This window comes from Gallus gallus, chromosome 8 (genome assembly GCF_016699485.2).
Source record: "Gallus gallus isolate bGalGal1 chromosome 8, bGalGal1.mat.broiler.GRCg7b, whole genome shotgun sequence".
NCBI classification, from domain to species: Eukaryota; Metazoa; Chordata; class Aves; order Galliformes; family Phasianidae; genus Gallus; species Gallus gallus.
In genome coordinates this window covers 21,115,592-21,131,874 of record NC_052539.1, presented here as the reverse complement: position 1 = coordinate 21,131,874, position 16,283 = coordinate 21,115,592, and the positions used below count along the sequence as shown (strand labels likewise).

Below are 16,283 nucleotides of genomic sequence, written 5' to 3'. Positions count from 1 at the left end.
TACTCACCTCTCTTTAATCTCTTCTTAATTTTCAGCTCTTCCTCCGAAGCCCTCCAAACCAATGACTCCAGTGAACACAAATGGAATAAAGGACAATTCCAGCTTCTCTCTGCAGGAAGCAGAATGGTACTGGGGGGACATCTCAAGGTAAGCAATATTTTTTACTAAAAATAGAATGATCCTGTTAGACTTCAGGAGAAAAAAAATACCTATTTCAGACAGCATTTTACAGGATGGAAGTGCTCCAGGATTATGCTTGGCAAAGCACCTAAATGCTGGCGTTCAACTGGATTCAGGGCTTGTGTTTAAGTTGCTGTTGTTCTGGTATAGATAGTGTCAGTCCTGCTGACAGTTATTTTGGGTTTTTCACTTCTCCAGATATATACACACTTTAGAAAAGAGCAAAAGGAAGAAAGTTCTTCTGAGTGTGCCAGCTAATAATAAGGTTTTATAAGCGTACCGTGCTGGGATGCGTGCAGTTCAGCAAACTTTCAGTCGGAGGTTTGTTCTAAAGAGGTTGCATTTTTCTATTTGATTTCTTGAACATTTGGTTAAAATTGCATGTGTATTAATTTCTATTACGTGGTGGTATATAAATAGCTCTTCCAAGTGCTAACCATCACCAGCTATGTGGAGTTGATGGTACAGGCACATGCTAAATGAATTAACTTCTACCTCCTGAAGAAACCCTTTTCCGTGGTTTGGACATTCAGAAAATGAAGAGCAGGTTTTTATGTAATTAATTGGATAAAAAATCGAAAGGATTAAGTCATCTCTTTCTGTTATAAGGTGCTTCTGAAAAACCTCGAGCTTGGAGCTGCAAGGGGAGACATGATTGTGCTGGGAGTGTGATCAGAAATCGTTCCAACTTCTGCACATAATACTTTGAAACACTTTGTCAGATAAAGGCAAGAATGGCAGATTTGCCGCCGTCGTTCACCGAACTTCTGAAAGGGGAAATAAAGTTTTCATATCTTTATTGTACCACCCTTATCTCTATAAAGCAAACCTGCATAGATCTTGTTTTTGAAGGGCCTAAGCAGTGATATTTTTCTGTTAATACTAAATCAAAGCAGAGTGGCGATACCTGATCACACTACCCACTGGGCAGGGTTTGTTTAAAACAGCTCAATACTGGTAGTTTATTGACTGTGGATTTGTTCCCTGTTTACCAGTGCACGTGATGGTGGGAGCTAAGGTAGTACAAACCACATCGCAGTGACTCTTGGATTAAAACGTGATATGCACACACATAAAGCTGGTATTGTTAATGGCCTTAACTTGGCAAGCCATCGGGTACAGACTGCATTGGGCTGCCAGGTCAGGAGCCATGTTCTTCAGTCAAGAACTGCATTGGAGGTTTTGTCATGAGCTCATGTGTGCATCTTGCAGGCAGAAGCCCAAGCCCTCAGACCAGGTCTATTTTTTCCGAAAGGAAAAAGCCATTTGAGTTAAGTAGGCCCAATCTGAGTGAAGTAAGCTGATCATGCACATGATAGTAGGAATCAGTCTTACTAACAGAATGGTTTTCCGCAGGTGGCCAAATCAAAACTAAAGCTTTTTGGTAAGAATGCTTTTGTTCTTCATTATTTGAACAAAAAAGCCACTGTTGATTTTTCTTTTTCAAATTCAAATAGAGTTTCTACTCCACTTAGATAATATTGAGACTACCTGATAAACTTGAGTTTCCAAATGATTGTATTAAAAAGTGTATTAAAAAGAACCTGTAAGGGAGCTGTTACACAGTGTGATATGCAGCCTGCGTGAAATGCTCAAACCTGTCTAGAACCTTAACTCTTTAACTGAAAGCATTTCCTTAATGCTTACAGGTATTCACTTTCACTAGCAGGTTTCTTGATGTAGCTTAAAGCTCTGGACTGAGTATTCCTTTTGCTTCAGTTGTAAATAAGTAAAAGCTGCACTGAAGCTATCAAGGTAGTAGTGGTTTAAAACTACTGTAAATAAGATCAGAGTTAAGCCAATAATGAGTCTCTTGAGACAAGAACCGTGCTAAACTCTGGGCACCTTTGAGAGATGATGGTAGAGCCCATTTCTTAAGAGGTCAGGTCTGGCTTCTCAAAGGGCACCTGTTTCCAGTGTGGACTTTAAGGCCTGAGCAGATTACAGTGAAAGGTTGTGAACTCTGAGACACAGCTGCTACTGTTGCTTAAAAACAGACTCCTTCCTAAGCAGCACTTCACTGCTGCTGCTATTTTTCCTTATAACTACACAAGTTCAAACTTCTTTTAGATGGTCTATAAGGCTGGAGAACCTGAGTGTGAAGAAAGATTGCCTGATATTTTGAAGACTGAACTCCTCATGCGTACTGATGTCACTGGCTCCCAGTGGCAACGATGGTCGTGTCCTTAACGCTTCTAATTTTACCTTCCTTTCCATTCTCCAGGGAAGAAGTAAATGACAAATTACGAGACATGCCAGATGGAACATTCCTGGTGCGTGATGCATCGACCAAGATGCAGGGAGACTACACTCTGACGTTACGGTAAGCGCTGGTTCGTTCTATCCCACACAGTAAGACCCCAAGTAGCTAGTTGGGATTCCAGTGGCAGCAGTGGCTGTGTAATGCTGACATGGCTCAAGTTGAGAGATGTTCCCGAGATGCTGCAGATCGCAGAATGAGCATGTGAATAACCAGGTCTGATAGTCTGTTCTGTGCATTGAATCTTGTCCCTTACTAAGCAGTACTGTAAATATCTCTTTGTAAATGAGATAGGACTCAGGGAAGAGAGACACTCAGTAGGGCTTAATAGTTTCAGAACTCCTAGAGGAAAAGGTATTTATAAACTAGGACTTTAATTAATGGGAGTATGTTGAATATCTCATCGGTGCGCAGCTCTGGAGAACTGAACACAGTGTCTTTGTCGAAGGAGTGTCTTGTGCTTTCTGATCTAAAGTTTAAGAAATATTGAACAAGAGCCACATTCCTTTCTTCATTAAAACTTCTCCTGCAGTTAGATGGCAGACCTCACGTGACAAGTTGCTGGGCCTTGCCCAGCCTGTCCAGCCGCTTGACTCTGCCAAGCTCTCAGGTCTGGTTGTTACAGGCAAATGGGTGAGATGCATACACCACTGCTGCTGAAGCACACCTTTGGGAGTTACTATGATGTGGCAGATATTTGTTCTTGCTTTGAAATTCAGTTGTATTATGGCAAGTTTGACGCCAAGAGTGTCATTTAAATTCTGCTTTGACTTCTGCTTTGACATTCGAGACTTTTGTGCTAAGGCCCAGCATGATTTGGTTATTTTACTGACTGCATGTGTCTTTAGAAACCAAAATGGAGAGTGCAGGAAGCACAGAATATTGTCTAAACAGTCTGTTGGTTAAAAAAAAAAGAAGAAGAAGAAGAAGAAAAAAAAGGAAGAAAGTGCTGGAATGTATAAATCTGGATAATGTAAAGTCCTCAACTTACAACCATGTTGTAATCCTCAGGAGATTTTGTTTAGGTTCATGTCTCCTGTGTTAGCATCCATAACTCAGGAGAGTTGTTAATCATTGTATGACTGTATATGCAGTTGTATGTTATTAGTGACTCCAGGTTGCAGGAAAGTTTGGTTTGGGTTCAGTATGGCACTTTTACTCAGCCTTTTGGCATCCATCTTTTCCTTTACAAAACTTTTGGCTGAGTTATGTCTCAAGGTGACTCCAGAATGAACACACAGTAAGATAATTACCTTGGTCTTTGCTCCTGTTCAAATAATAGCCGATGATAATTCTGAGTCTATTGACTCTTAAACTACCAAATATCTGCTAGTATATAAAGAACCATTATAAAGGTGTATGTTAATCTGTTTGACTTCAAAGACTTACCCAGGAACTTCACTGGTGTCTTTGTTAGCAGCCCAGTGTTGAGGAGGATAAGAGGTATGCAGTAAAACTTCTGAATGACTGTACTGCTTTACAGGAAGGGTGGCAACAATAAACTGATAAAGATCTATCATCGGGATGGAAAATACGGCTTTTCTGACCCATTGACATTTAATTCAGTTGTGGAACTGATTAACCACTACCGCAATGAGTCTCTTGCTCAGTATAACCCGAAGCTTGACGTGAAGTTGATGTATCCAGTATCCCGATACCAGCAGGTAAGGTCTTCACTGAACCACGGGAGCCATTAGTGCAGACAAGAAAAAAAGTGGAACTTGCATATAATTCCCTTTTCTTTATGTGAAGCCTGACTTTTTTTGTTTCATACAAGATTCTTTTCTTGGAAGCTTGCAAAATACGAGTTTTCACATTTGACCTCACTTTACTCATTGTAATGGGTCTTTGAAATTGTCTAGCCACTTAAGCTGCTGCTTCTATCAAGCTTCCAGTCTCCATCGAAGCAGTCCAGCAGAGAAGTGAAACCCTAGCATGTAGCATATTTGAGTCTGTGAGAAGCATTTTATTTTTCCCTTTAAACCCATGTGGACCCAAGCAATACTGTTCTAGATGGTGTTGATCTTGAAGCACATATGAGCCATGCAGCTGCTTGCTCTGTGCGTAGCTATGTAGATTTTTCAAAAATATTTTAATGTTTTATTCAGTAGCCTGGGACATTGCCCTGTTTTAAGGGGAAAGAACTGCATTTGGAAATGCCCATAGTTCCAGTTCCCACTGTCTGTAGACTGTGGAATTTGCTGTGTGGAAGAAGGGATTTAGATGGGGAGTTTGTGTGTTTTGTGGAAACCTGATTATAAAAATGCTGCAATAGCAAAAAAAACCTGGGAATATGTACAATTGACAAATGAATACTTGTAAGGAAAAGCTGCTTTGTTTGAAGACTAAATAGATTTTTGTATGTACAGGATCAGTTGGTGAAAGAAGATAATATAGATGCAGTAGGTAAAAAGCTTCAAGAATACCACGCTCAGTACCAGGAAAAGAGTAAAGAGTATGACAAATTGTATGAAGAATATACCAGAACATCACAGGTTGGTTCCGCTTCAGCTATCTATAGAGACTCTTTCCAGTTACATAAGAAGTAAAGAAAATGGTTTTAACCTGCTGTGGCTAGCAAAGTCAACCCAAGGTCAGAAAATACAGGGAAAAAACCTTTATAAATTGTGAAATAGAGCAAAGTGGTTTCGAGCTTAATGGAAACACAATGAATATTACTTATGACTGATGGTCCTAGAGCTATGGTGTGGGGCAAGGAAGGAATAGGAGCTGAACTTCCCAGTATAAAGTAGAGCAGTGGCCATCACCTACAAGCTTCGTGCTGCAGACTTCTTCCTTTGCTGCTGAATATTTCCAGATGCTGTATGTGGCAGTGAGAATTGTGGAGAGGTTTGTCCAAGTCTTGTAAGAAGTCAAGTTCAAATAAGATTTCAAATATTATGCATTAAGGAAGTGTGAATACAGAATTTGGACTGATTCTTGTGGTATAAAATAGCTCATGCAGGGGTAGGAGGTTTGCTGGCAGTCTTACCGCGTGCTGAGATGGAAAATATGACTAAAATATTTCTGAGGGGTTTGCAGCCTAATAGAGAGCATCATCTGAGGGAGAGAGCTAGACTTGCAGGGAGTAAGTCTTCCCTGTACTTCCTTGACAATGCTCAGACATTTGTCTAAACTTAAACCTGAGTAATTGCATTTTGACTGGGGGAGAGAGTAGTTCGTCCTTTCATTCAGTTCAGGGAACATAATAGAGTCATGTGTTGTCTCCATCATGAAAAAATGATCAAGGACTCTTTCCTCACGTAGGAAATCCAGATGAAGAGGACTGCAATTGAAGCATTTAATGAAACTATTAAGATATTTGAGGAACAGTGCCACTCACAAGAGCGATACAGCAAAGAATACATTGAGCGATTTCGCAGAGAGGGAAATGAGAAAGAAATTGAACGGTAGGCTCTCAAGTCATGTTTCTTTCTGAGGAAGAACTGGTGTCCACACTGGCACTCCTCTGAAGTCCTTCTATATCGCATTATGTAAAGCACTTTGTAAACTAAGTATTTGCACTGAGACCTTTCCCCAAAGTATCTGAACCTTCAGTAAAGCCCTCTGCTGTTGGAAATTGCATTGCAGACAGAAGAGATGGGAGATTTGCAGATTATTCTGTCTCTGACTTCACGTAAATGAAGATACAGGGACAAGGACCAGGAAATAATTTCATCTGCTTATCCCACTTCCATTTGAACTTGCTCAGAATATAATTCAGCAAACTCTTTACAAGTAAACTGTGCAGCAGAAGTGGATGTAGCTCTGATAAATCTCATAGTTCATAATCAGTTTTGGTCACATTCAAAGGAGATCTATATTTAATTGCCACTACTCAGTAACGGATATTGATCATCAAAAAGAAGGGCCTCATTTGAATTTGCTTTTCTGTGAAGTTACTAGAAAAAAGTGTGTGTAGACCTTTGAAGGAATGCCAGGTACAGTGCCTAACTTGACACAGTGCTTAATGAATCATGGTAGAGGAGCCGAAAATGCTTACCCGTAACAATTGTATTGTACCACGGTGGTGCTTCATTCTGGCTGGGTTGACCTTACCTCTCAAATACTACACTTGTTTGTAGGATAATGATGAACTATGAAAAATTAAAATCACGCCTGGGTGAGATCCATGACAGTAAAATGCGTCTGGAACAAGATTTGAAGAAACAAGCTCTGGACAACAGGGAGACTGATAAGAAAATGAATAGTATCAAGCCTGACCTAATTCAACTCCGCAAAATCAGAGATCAGTATCTCGTGTAAGTAAGGCTGACCTGTTCCTCAAAGCAGTGTCTCTGATGAACCTGATTAATGACTGTTTTCATCAGGGTAATGTGAATTATATTTTCTTTTCTTAACTGAAGTTCCATGAGTGCTAAAGTACTTTACTTGTACCAGAAAAGAGGGCATCGCAGAAGATTATGCAAGGAAGCAGAAGCACACTTATGAAATCTATGGTCCTTCTGTGTCTTTTGCTAACGGAGAGCAAACTAAGCTTCACAGCATTCATTTGTGGGATTTTGTGTCTGAACTTAAGCTTGCTCAGTGTGAAAACCCCCATGCATACTCTAAAGTAACATACTAATGTCCTCTTCTTCTGGCAGATGGCTCAATCACAAAGGGGTGAGGCAGAAGCGAATAAACGACTGGCTGGGGATCAAAAATGAAAATATTGATGAGTAAGTGTCATGCATAAGGATTTACTGAGAAGTGTTCCACTGATAAATGATGCCTTTTGTGGAGGGTGGTAATACAAAGCACCAATTCCTAAGTAGAGGAGTACAAACAAAGGAAGGAATTCTGTAGGGGGCTGCATGTCACTCGAGGCAGCAAGTCTGCTGAAACGCTTAGGATTACATCTAAATTGGAACAATTAAGCACTGAGTTGAAACTTGGAAGATTAAGAGATGTCAGCAGATACCAAATGACTGTTAAGATCCTGAACTCCCTATGTTTGTGAGCTTTCTTGTATTTCTGTAAAAATCACTGAGTTTATTAACTCTTCACTAAGCACTGGCTAAGTTAACAAATTCACTCTCTCTCAGCACTTATTTTGTGAATGAAGAAGAGGAAAACCTGCCACATCATGATGAGAAAACTTGGTTTGTCGGGGATCTCAACCGCATCCAAGCAGAAGACTTGCTCTGTGGGAAACCTGATGGAGCATTTTTAATTCGAGAGAGTAGCAAGAAAGGATGTTATGCCTGTTCTGTGGTGTAAGTGTATTTTCTTTTTGTTATAACTGTTCAATTTGTAAATCTCTACAACAGTTCTTTATTTAGGAGAACAAAAGCTAGGCATATCCTACACCTACCATTGAAATGCGTTGCCTGTTTGCAGGCAGTCCAGCATGGTAAAAGCTTTGTTGCAGAAATCTGTTTTCAAAGCACAGTAACTGTAGTCCAAGCTGTCTCTTCAGTCACCACAATTGCCAGTAAAAAATTCTGAAGTATCCCAGCTTGAAGCTGTACAGTCATAAGCAAATCAAGGCCAAACTCTCCAATACTCTTCTCTGCCAAGGAATACATGAGAAGAATCAAAATGAGATTGTAAAGCTGCAACATCTTCTGTTCTCATTGTTAGACATGCCAAATTTGAGGTGCTTTCTCTTCTGTGTTTAAAATAACAGTGATGCTTCAGAGGAGGCATAATTTATGAGCAGTAATTTTTGACATTCACACAGCCTTGCATTGATTTCTTGTGTTTCACTTTGTTTTATACTGGTGTAATGGAGGTCAGAAAAACTCTGATTCCATTATCTAAAAATCCTTCAAGCCTGTTCTCGAGTGCAAAGTGGCTTTCACTGATTTATTTCACATGAGGTTAATTGCATCTGAAAGCAAGGCTGGGAAATGAATATGTGAAGGTATATCACCTCAAGGTAACCGAAGACTGTAGTATCTGCTGTGTTCAAGATACCTGTTTGTCACAGTCAATGAAGTGACATCAGATACTTTCACTTGGTTGGTATCATACTACACTATAGCAAAGGAATGGCTTAACATAACCTGTTCCTACATGTGACTTGGATTGTAAAAGGCTTCAGTACAGGGATTACATAATACTTGATCTTTTTGGCAGATGAGTTATTCTAGCAGCCTTGGAAATACCGTGTTCCAGTAAATGCATTGCCAAGTTAGGGACTCTGTAGCTATGACTTCAGATAATGAACCAACTTGAACCTATGCCATGCTCAACATTAGAAAATGCACACTGGAAATTAGAGCTGTATTTCATGAAATATTCTGTAGGTCCTACGAACATGTGGGTTTTGGCTTGTGCACGCACTTAGTGGAAAGGTTTCCAAAAAAGCTGAGCACAAAGTCATTGCTGATTTCAGGTGCTTATCTTCTTGGTTAAACTCTTGACTTTTTTTCCAAGAAATGTTTGGAGAACAATGCAGCAGGGAATCGTGCTGCTGGGGTAGAAGAGGCTTCTTTAGGTGGATTATTATGCAAGAGTATTTAATCACATGCCCTGAAGCACTATTTCTTCGCAGACTATTAATCTCCTCTGCTTGCATCTACTGAGTCCTCCATTATGTAATTTAGTGACTGGCAGTGTTGCTGCATTAGTTAATTGTTAATAGACTGTCACTTCGGGTTTGTTCTTTGATGTCAAGCTCTCCTGTTTTCTTTCCTTGCAGAGCTGATGGAGAAGTGAAACACTGTGTGATCTACAGCACTCCAAGAGGTTATGGGTTTGCAGAACCATATAATCTGTACAGCACACTTAAAGATTTGGTTCTTCATTACCAGCAGACATCCCTTGTTCAACACAACGATTCCCTCAATGTCAGGCTTGCCTACCCTGTCTACGCACAGATGCCCCCTTCTCTTTGCAGATAAATTTTGGGGAGGAGGAAAGTGTTGGCTATCTTGGATTCTTTTCTACAATTTTTATTAGAACTTGGAGGGCATTCTTTCTCCTTAGACTGCTTGTTTTGCACAAGAAGTGATTCTGTGAATGTGAATCAAAAAGAGGCCTAGCAGCAACAAGATGACAACTTGGGTGTAGGTGTCCTGGTGCTACCTTAAAAGCTCAGCTGTGCTTTTACACTGATACTTTTGTTTCCTTATGAGGGGAATAGACTCAACAAAACCCATACAAAAATACTGGAAGCAAAGCATTGTTTTCTGGAGATGATTTTTGGCCAGGCACCTTCAATGGAACTTCTAATCGGAGTTTGTTTTCTCTTGTTCTAGTAGAGACGATTTGAAGCCTCTGTTTGAGGCATCAGTAATGTCTTTCAGTCTTAAACTCCCAAGAAGCTGGGGAGGGAACTCTACCACAGCAATTCTTCTCTGTTAATTTTAGCAGCTTCACTGCGATTCAGACGAACTTCCGAAAGAGGGCTTGTCTTGAGGTAGCATGGAATTTGGTGAGAGAAGACCAAAGGAATAATGGGAAAGCTTCAGGTTTTTATTTAAATGGAAAATGCTTGTAAAGAAAAGTTGCTTTATTTTTTTGCCAACGGTGATGAAGTTTTGGTTTCAATGGCACTACAGGTCTTCACTTAAAGGAAACGTTTATAACCAAATTGAACACACCAAAACTTTGTTGCTAGATTGAGCACTTACGGGGAAGGTTGCATTAGCATCCGCACATAATTTCTACACCAAAACTTGAAACAAATAAAAGGAAAAGCTAAAATGTCGTGTGGCTTCAAAACACTAAATTTGTCTGATCTGATGTAACTGCTCACTCCTCTCTTTTTTCACCCCTCCCTTTCTCCCACTCCTCAGCTTGGGGTTCTGTTTTCCGTTGTTAAAGATACGTGCTTCAGAATGTAAACTAGAATGAAGCTTGCACTCACATGTTGCAGTTCTCTTGCTGAACAATGACAGACTCTTGTAATGCTTGATTTTGATGTAGAAGAGGCAGGTGCAATCTCATGCTTCTGGATGGCTTGTTGTACCAAATGATATCTTGAGGAGTAGCCACTTAGTTCTGTATAGAAGTGAGCATGCTAATTAGAATTTGCAAGCTAGATTCTGAACTTTCACACCACTGCTGCCAAGCAAGATTTTACAGTGGTATAATCTGAATTCTCTCTTAGTTATTTTGGACACAGGGCAAAACACAGGAAGGGAGGGGAGCTGTACTTCTCAGTTAGTGCGTGTCTGGTACCATCCTTTGGCAAAGGCTGCTGTCAAATACTGGAGGAGGTAGTCCTGGGCTTTGTCAAGTATAGCAATCATCCAATAAATCCCCTCCTTGGACACCATACAAAGCAGCTTATTTCCATTCCTTAAGCTTCTAAAATGAAAAAGAGCTAAGTTTGGCAAACTGAGCCATTTGGCATCAAAGCATAACCGGCAAATTAATTGTTTAGTGTGCAACCTTGAAAGTTACTTTTGTTCCTATTACTGGAAACGGTTCCCTTGAAATGCGCCCATTGTACAGGACAGGAAGCAGACAGTCATGCAGATCTGGGAATGCTGTAGACCTGTTTCTGACCCTGTGGCTGATTTCCTGTTTAAATGTGGGTTTTCTGTAATGCGTGGGGAGGAATGCCAGGCCTGTTGATATTTCATGTTTACACGATAAGTATTATTTAACTGAATGTTGTGAATTTGCAAGCAGGGAAATGACAGGCCTGAAGCGCTGACAGCCATTGCAAGGAAGGCAGTCTGGTTGCCTGGCATGCCCGTGAGATGTTTTATTTTGCACTAATGACTCCGACACGTCCCAGGCACTTTCTAATCAGCCAGAGAGTGTAATCTTCTGGCAAAGAATTCTGTAGATTCCACTTTTCTAATTCAATGAAACGCTACGAAACTTAACCAAAGCTGGGAAACAGAGAAGAAAGCTCATGCAAGCTGTTATATCAAAGTGCCCCACGTCTGCTCTCGTGTTCCTTCTGTCCCACTTCCCCAAGAAAAGGAGAGAAGCTGATGTAGCCTTTGCTCTGTGTGAAAATCTGGAATGGAATCCTCTGTTGTGTATGGATGTGGAAATTCTGCTTTTTAAAGAACCTTGCCCCACCTCTTGGGTAATCAGTAGTTCTAATCTGGTAGCTGTAGAGCTGTCGTTCTCACACCTCTTGTGCATCTGACGTTCCCTCAGTGCTGGATTCAGTCCAGACGCATCACGAGGGAAATCGATTCAAAGGCACAAATGACAGCCAGGTGCCTCGTTCCCGTGGAAAAACCTTAGCTACAGGAGTCTGTGTTTTCTGTGCCCCTGTGATCTCTGGGCTGTCCTCTTATAGCATTACCATTCAGAGCTGGTGGGACGCGTAATTCTCGTCCCTGTTTTTGTCCAAGGGACACCTGCTACCTTGTTAGATAGCGCTTGGGCTCGGTTTTGTTTTAAAAAAGCACAGGTCTGCTTTCAGCCCGTAAGTCCTGGCACACCCTCTCAGTACTGACAGCAGCAGGGTAGAAAAGTGGGGCTGTCTGAAGTTTCCCTGTGGTGGAATCTCACTGATCCTGTGAGGTCTTGGTCCAGGCTCCGGCCCCGGCCATGCCAACGCAAATATTGTGTAATCCCACTGGCGTCTCTGGCAGGATCTTGGCTTTGCAGTGGTGTGAGCGAGTTCAGATGCTGGCTCTGGCTCGTCTCTCTCAGAGATCTCCTTGCTAATCACAGGTGATGCTTTCACTGTGAATGGTGTGCTCAGAGCTGAGAGCCATCTCGAAGCATTCTTTGAAATTCTCTTTGGCCCAAACCTTTGGAGGAGGTCTGTGGGCAGATCAAGGCCGTGCTGCTTGCATTCAGCTCCTCCCTACGTTTTGCCGCTGTGTCTTCTTGTATTTGCTTTAGGCACCTGAAGCCACGCTGCTGGCATTAGTGCCCTGTGAGCCTCACGTGCCATTGCACAGATTCTTTTCACGTCAGATTTGCACTCGTATGGCAAGTGAAAAAATGGGTACGAACCAACTGGCGCAGGGAGCTGCCATCATCAGCTGAGCAAGGGCTGGTCCTGCTGCCTTTGTGTGCTCAGCCTGCTTCTGTTTGCTCGGCGGCATTGGACCGGGGAGACAAACCATTGCTTCCAGTAGTTGTGAACTTGCACGGCTGAGAAATCAGAACTGGGCCAGTGAGGTACGGGGATTTCACCCCCGTACAATAGAACAGCTGTTAAGCCTAAAACAAATACAGGAAATGTGAACATAGAGGCAAAACAAAGGAACTCGAGTTCTTTTAAAGCAGTAAAAGGCAAGAAAGCTTTGGTTTCAAGAGTCAAAATGTCAGGGGGGAAAAGGGGGAAGGTCTCACTGGTGTGGCAGCAGCTTTGTGTTGGGCTGCGGTCCGAGGAGTACTGATTTCATTGACCCGTGTTGTATTAAATATGTATGTAGGGTTAAATAAATAACTTTTGCACAGTGTTAAATGGGGGAGGGGGGTGGGGTGGGAATGTTGAAACTCTGATATGCACAGTTTCTTCTAATCTGTTTTGAAGTATATTTACAGGGATCAGGGGTGATTCAGTATTTTGTATTTGGATGGATGGGAAATCAGGCCGACTTCCACAGTTGCCATTGGCCCCGTTACGTCAGCCGAGAGTGCCATGTTTTTGAAGTTAGTAAGTTAACGATCTTTTCCCACTCATTTCTGTACTGGTTGTGAGTAATCTTAGAATGGAAGTAACCAACCCAGGGGCAGAGGGACATCTCAGGGTGTGTGGAGCAGGAGCAGCCTATGCCCACCCCCCGACTGGGACGTTCCACATTTCAGGGCTCGTATTGTGTTGGGTGTTGTTATAATTCTCAGCTGCTTTGCACCGCTGGGTAGTTGCAATCCGGAGTGTAGATCCAGTCCAGCCCTCTGTCTCATGCCAAAAACAAACTGCTCTTTCCACACTCGTCTCTCTTGATGTGGCAGAACATCAAGAAGTTTTCCATTTAATGTGACGGGCCTGATTCTTTTCTCGCTGACACTCGTGTAAGCAAGAGTCCCACAACAGAAAGCCGAGTCCAAGAGAAGGGCTTGTACTTCATCATGTCCGAATCCAAGTCGTAGCAGGGCAAAAACCAAAGTTTGTCCTTTGCAAAGCCAGGCAACTGTAATGGGGACTGTGGAAATGCAGGGTGGCACTTTGGTGCAGCTCTGGGTAGGACAGGGAGCGAGGGCTGCGCGGCCCCGAGCCCACACCGAGTGCAGAACTGCTGCAGGAGTGTCACAGCTTCGGGTTGGAAAAGCCCCTCATTTGGTACTTGAACAATCTCTCTTCTGTTCTTGAATGTCTCGTTTATTTTTTCTTTTTGTTACACTAACAGGGAATAAAAAGCTGAAATGTTAGTGAGTCTCGTATGTTTGCTGCACTGTGCAGACATAAAACAGGTACTGCTTGTGGGGCGGGAGGGGTGTGAGGCAGGTTCAAAATGCAGCTTGACGAAGCATTAGGATGGGTCAGGGGTTGTTTTGTTCGGATCATCTTTCAAATCAGACTTTTGTATGCATAGGTTCCTTCTGTTAATTTGCAACATCTGCTTTTGGACCAGCAAAGTCAAAATGCGTTCCCGAAGAACGAAGCAGGGAGGGGAGCGGGTTACGCTTACTGCAGTTTAGCACGCAAACAGCCCCCAAGTAGCTTTATAAAGGGGAAGGGTCTGCATCCCGAAGCTGTCCAGGTTGTGGCGTGGCGGAGCAGCGGCAGGTGCTGGTGTGGGAGCTCTGTCTTCAACCGCGGAAGAAAGAGGGGATGCAGAGCAGAGCCACTCCCACAGCGCAGGCCGAAAGCTTGGGGTTCTTTGTTGTCCTCCGCGTGCACTGCAAGAAGCAGTCAGGAAATTAATAGAAGTTATGAAGGACTGCTCCTCCGTTCTGGAAGGAAACGCGGCCGCTGATCCCTGGTTTCCTTTGGCACAGCTCGTGCTGCCAGGAGCGGGGAGCGGAGCTGCTGGGCCGGAGGAAGGCTGGCCGTACAGCTGGGCCAGCCGAGTGCTGTGCGAGGAGCTCGTTGTGCCGGGGTGAGGGGAAGTTTGGCCAACATTTTTGTGAATCCCGCATTCTGTGGGCAGAAATATTTTCCACCCAACGGGAAGGGAAAAAAAATTTCTTTTGAAATCTTTTCAATTCCTTCCTGTTTGTTCACAGGGGCGGATAGCACCGTGCGCTGCTCACATGGCGGCGGTGCTCCAGGTGCGCTCGCTGGGGCTGCCTCCATACAACTGGTGCAGAATTTGCAGGGTTTTTTGCTATTGGCACAGAGTCGCCCTACTGTATGACAGCATTTGTTCAAGCATTTGCCTTTAAAATACATCACGTGAGCTTCAGAGGAAAAATTAAACTCCCGAGGAAGAATCGGTGTTAGACAAAGCAGCTTTGATGTGACCCTTCCCCAACGTCGGTTCCGTATCGCTTCCGTAGGGCTGGCGGTGCTCACCCTGCAGCAGGCCAGGGAAGGGGCTTTGGGATCGTTTGGGTACAGAGGATCATGTCCAGTGATGGGAACGCCAGGGGCGGCCATCAGCCTGGTGCCAGGCCGTGACTTTGGGCCCGCAGGGCTTGGCTGCAGTGCGGCTGTGTGGATGGGTTTGGGGCTGGGTTGTGTTCCTGAGCGCCGGGCAGAGAGGTTTGGCTAAACCTGTTAATTTTGTATATCTGGCTGTTAATTGCACCACGGGATTGTAATGGTCTGCATCATCTGTGTGTGTGCGTGTGCGTGCGCGTGCGTGTGTATCTGTACTGTATGTATATAGATATATGTAAAATATATTCCCATACACATTTATATGCGTTAGCTGTAAGTGGCACCGCCCCTTGGAAACTAAAGCAGAGCTCACCGCTTGCGCACCCTGCTTGGGCAAAGCTGGGCTTATTTCCATAGCTGACAGGAGCCGGTCCTGACCACCTCCAAGCCGTGCTTCTGAAATCCTGCAGGAGGGGTTTCCTGGGGGGCGTTCCTCTGTTTGTAAGCCGAATTCGGTGTGGGTTCCGGTTGTGTCCTGTGGGACGCGGCACTGAAACGCACCGAAAGCAAAGGTTTGGGGAAGGAAACCTCCATGAGGGGCACCGCGCTCTGCGTGTGGGGTGTGGGGCTGCAGCAGCAGCACTCCTCGGTACAGCCTTTGCTTCACTCCTTTTTCATTATTATTTGACTTCGATTTTCTTTAAGGGAAACCGCCTCTGTTCGGAACCTGCTTCCCAACGAGCTGTCCGCTTATTTTCTTTCCGTATGGATTCCAGCATGTAACTTTGGTACTCTCGTTTGTTCTTTGTGTAAAACCTGTTCTGCTGTCGTTTATGGTGTAGTCAAAAAGAAAAAAGAAAAAAGAAAAAAAAAAAAAAAGGAATTCATGTAGTTTAACTTTTAAAAAAGAAACAAAACTGCTTCATAAGGAAACCAATTGTATGTTAGTGTTTTCGGACAAGTCATACTGTAGTTTCTAGATCAGTAATGCAACACTGTACTTGTCACCAGATGTGTTACGATTTTGCTGTACTTTCTTTTAATAGATGGTTGGGCTTTTAAATCCCAGACACTAAGCATCCTGGGCCTACTTGCTCTAGATCAAAATGCAATAAAGAATTGCAATAAAGCACATTGACATGTAATGTTTTAGAAGGATGTACTGACGGCTGTTTCTAATCAACGCAGAGACGCGGCGCGGTTGGGACGTGGTGCTGTTGGCTGTGCTCGTGTCCGCACGCTGCGCTGCTGGGGCTGCCTCGGACAGCACAGGCTGCAGAGCCAACCTGCTGGGGCTGAGCCGGGCTCCACCCCGCATCGCCCCACGGGGGACGTGGGGACAAACCTGGTGACAAACAAGGGGAGCCTGAGCGCCTGAGGGCCCCGGGCCTGGCCCTGGACTCGCGGGTGCATGAACGGTCCGCGGACCGCTTCCTCAGGGTTTCTCCGAGCCCATGACTCAGCAGTTGTACCGACAGC

General features: G+C 43.5%; 1 protein-coding gene across 4 annotated transcripts in view; it reads left to right on the top strand.

Moving 5' to 3' along the window:
• Window positions 1–15,956, top strand: part of PIK3R3 (phosphoinositide-3-kinase regulatory subunit 3) — a 58,742-nt gene extending 42,786 nt beyond the window's left edge. For all 4 annotated transcript variants that reach the window (XM_046944862.1, XM_426652.8, XM_046944863.1 and 1 more), the window contains 9 exons: window positions 36–147; window positions 2,405–2,503; window positions 3,924–4,104; window positions 4,810–4,935; window positions 5,708–5,850; window positions 6,526–6,702; window positions 7,048–7,122; window positions 7,489–7,659; window positions 9,090–15,956. In XM_046944862.1, coding sequence (XP_046800818.1) covers window positions 36–147; window positions 2,405–2,503; window positions 3,924–4,104; window positions 4,810–4,935; window positions 5,708–5,850; window positions 6,526–6,702; window positions 7,048–7,122; window positions 7,489–7,659; window positions 9,090–9,291 — 1,286 coding nt within the window. In that variant the 3' untranslated portion in view covers window positions 9,292–15,956. The remainder of the gene's footprint in view (window positions 1–35; window positions 148–2,404; window positions 2,504–3,923; window positions 4,105–4,809; window positions 4,936–5,707; window positions 5,851–6,525; window positions 6,703–7,047; window positions 7,123–7,488; window positions 7,660–9,089) is intronic.
• Window positions 15,957–16,283: the final 327 nt, after the last annotated feature.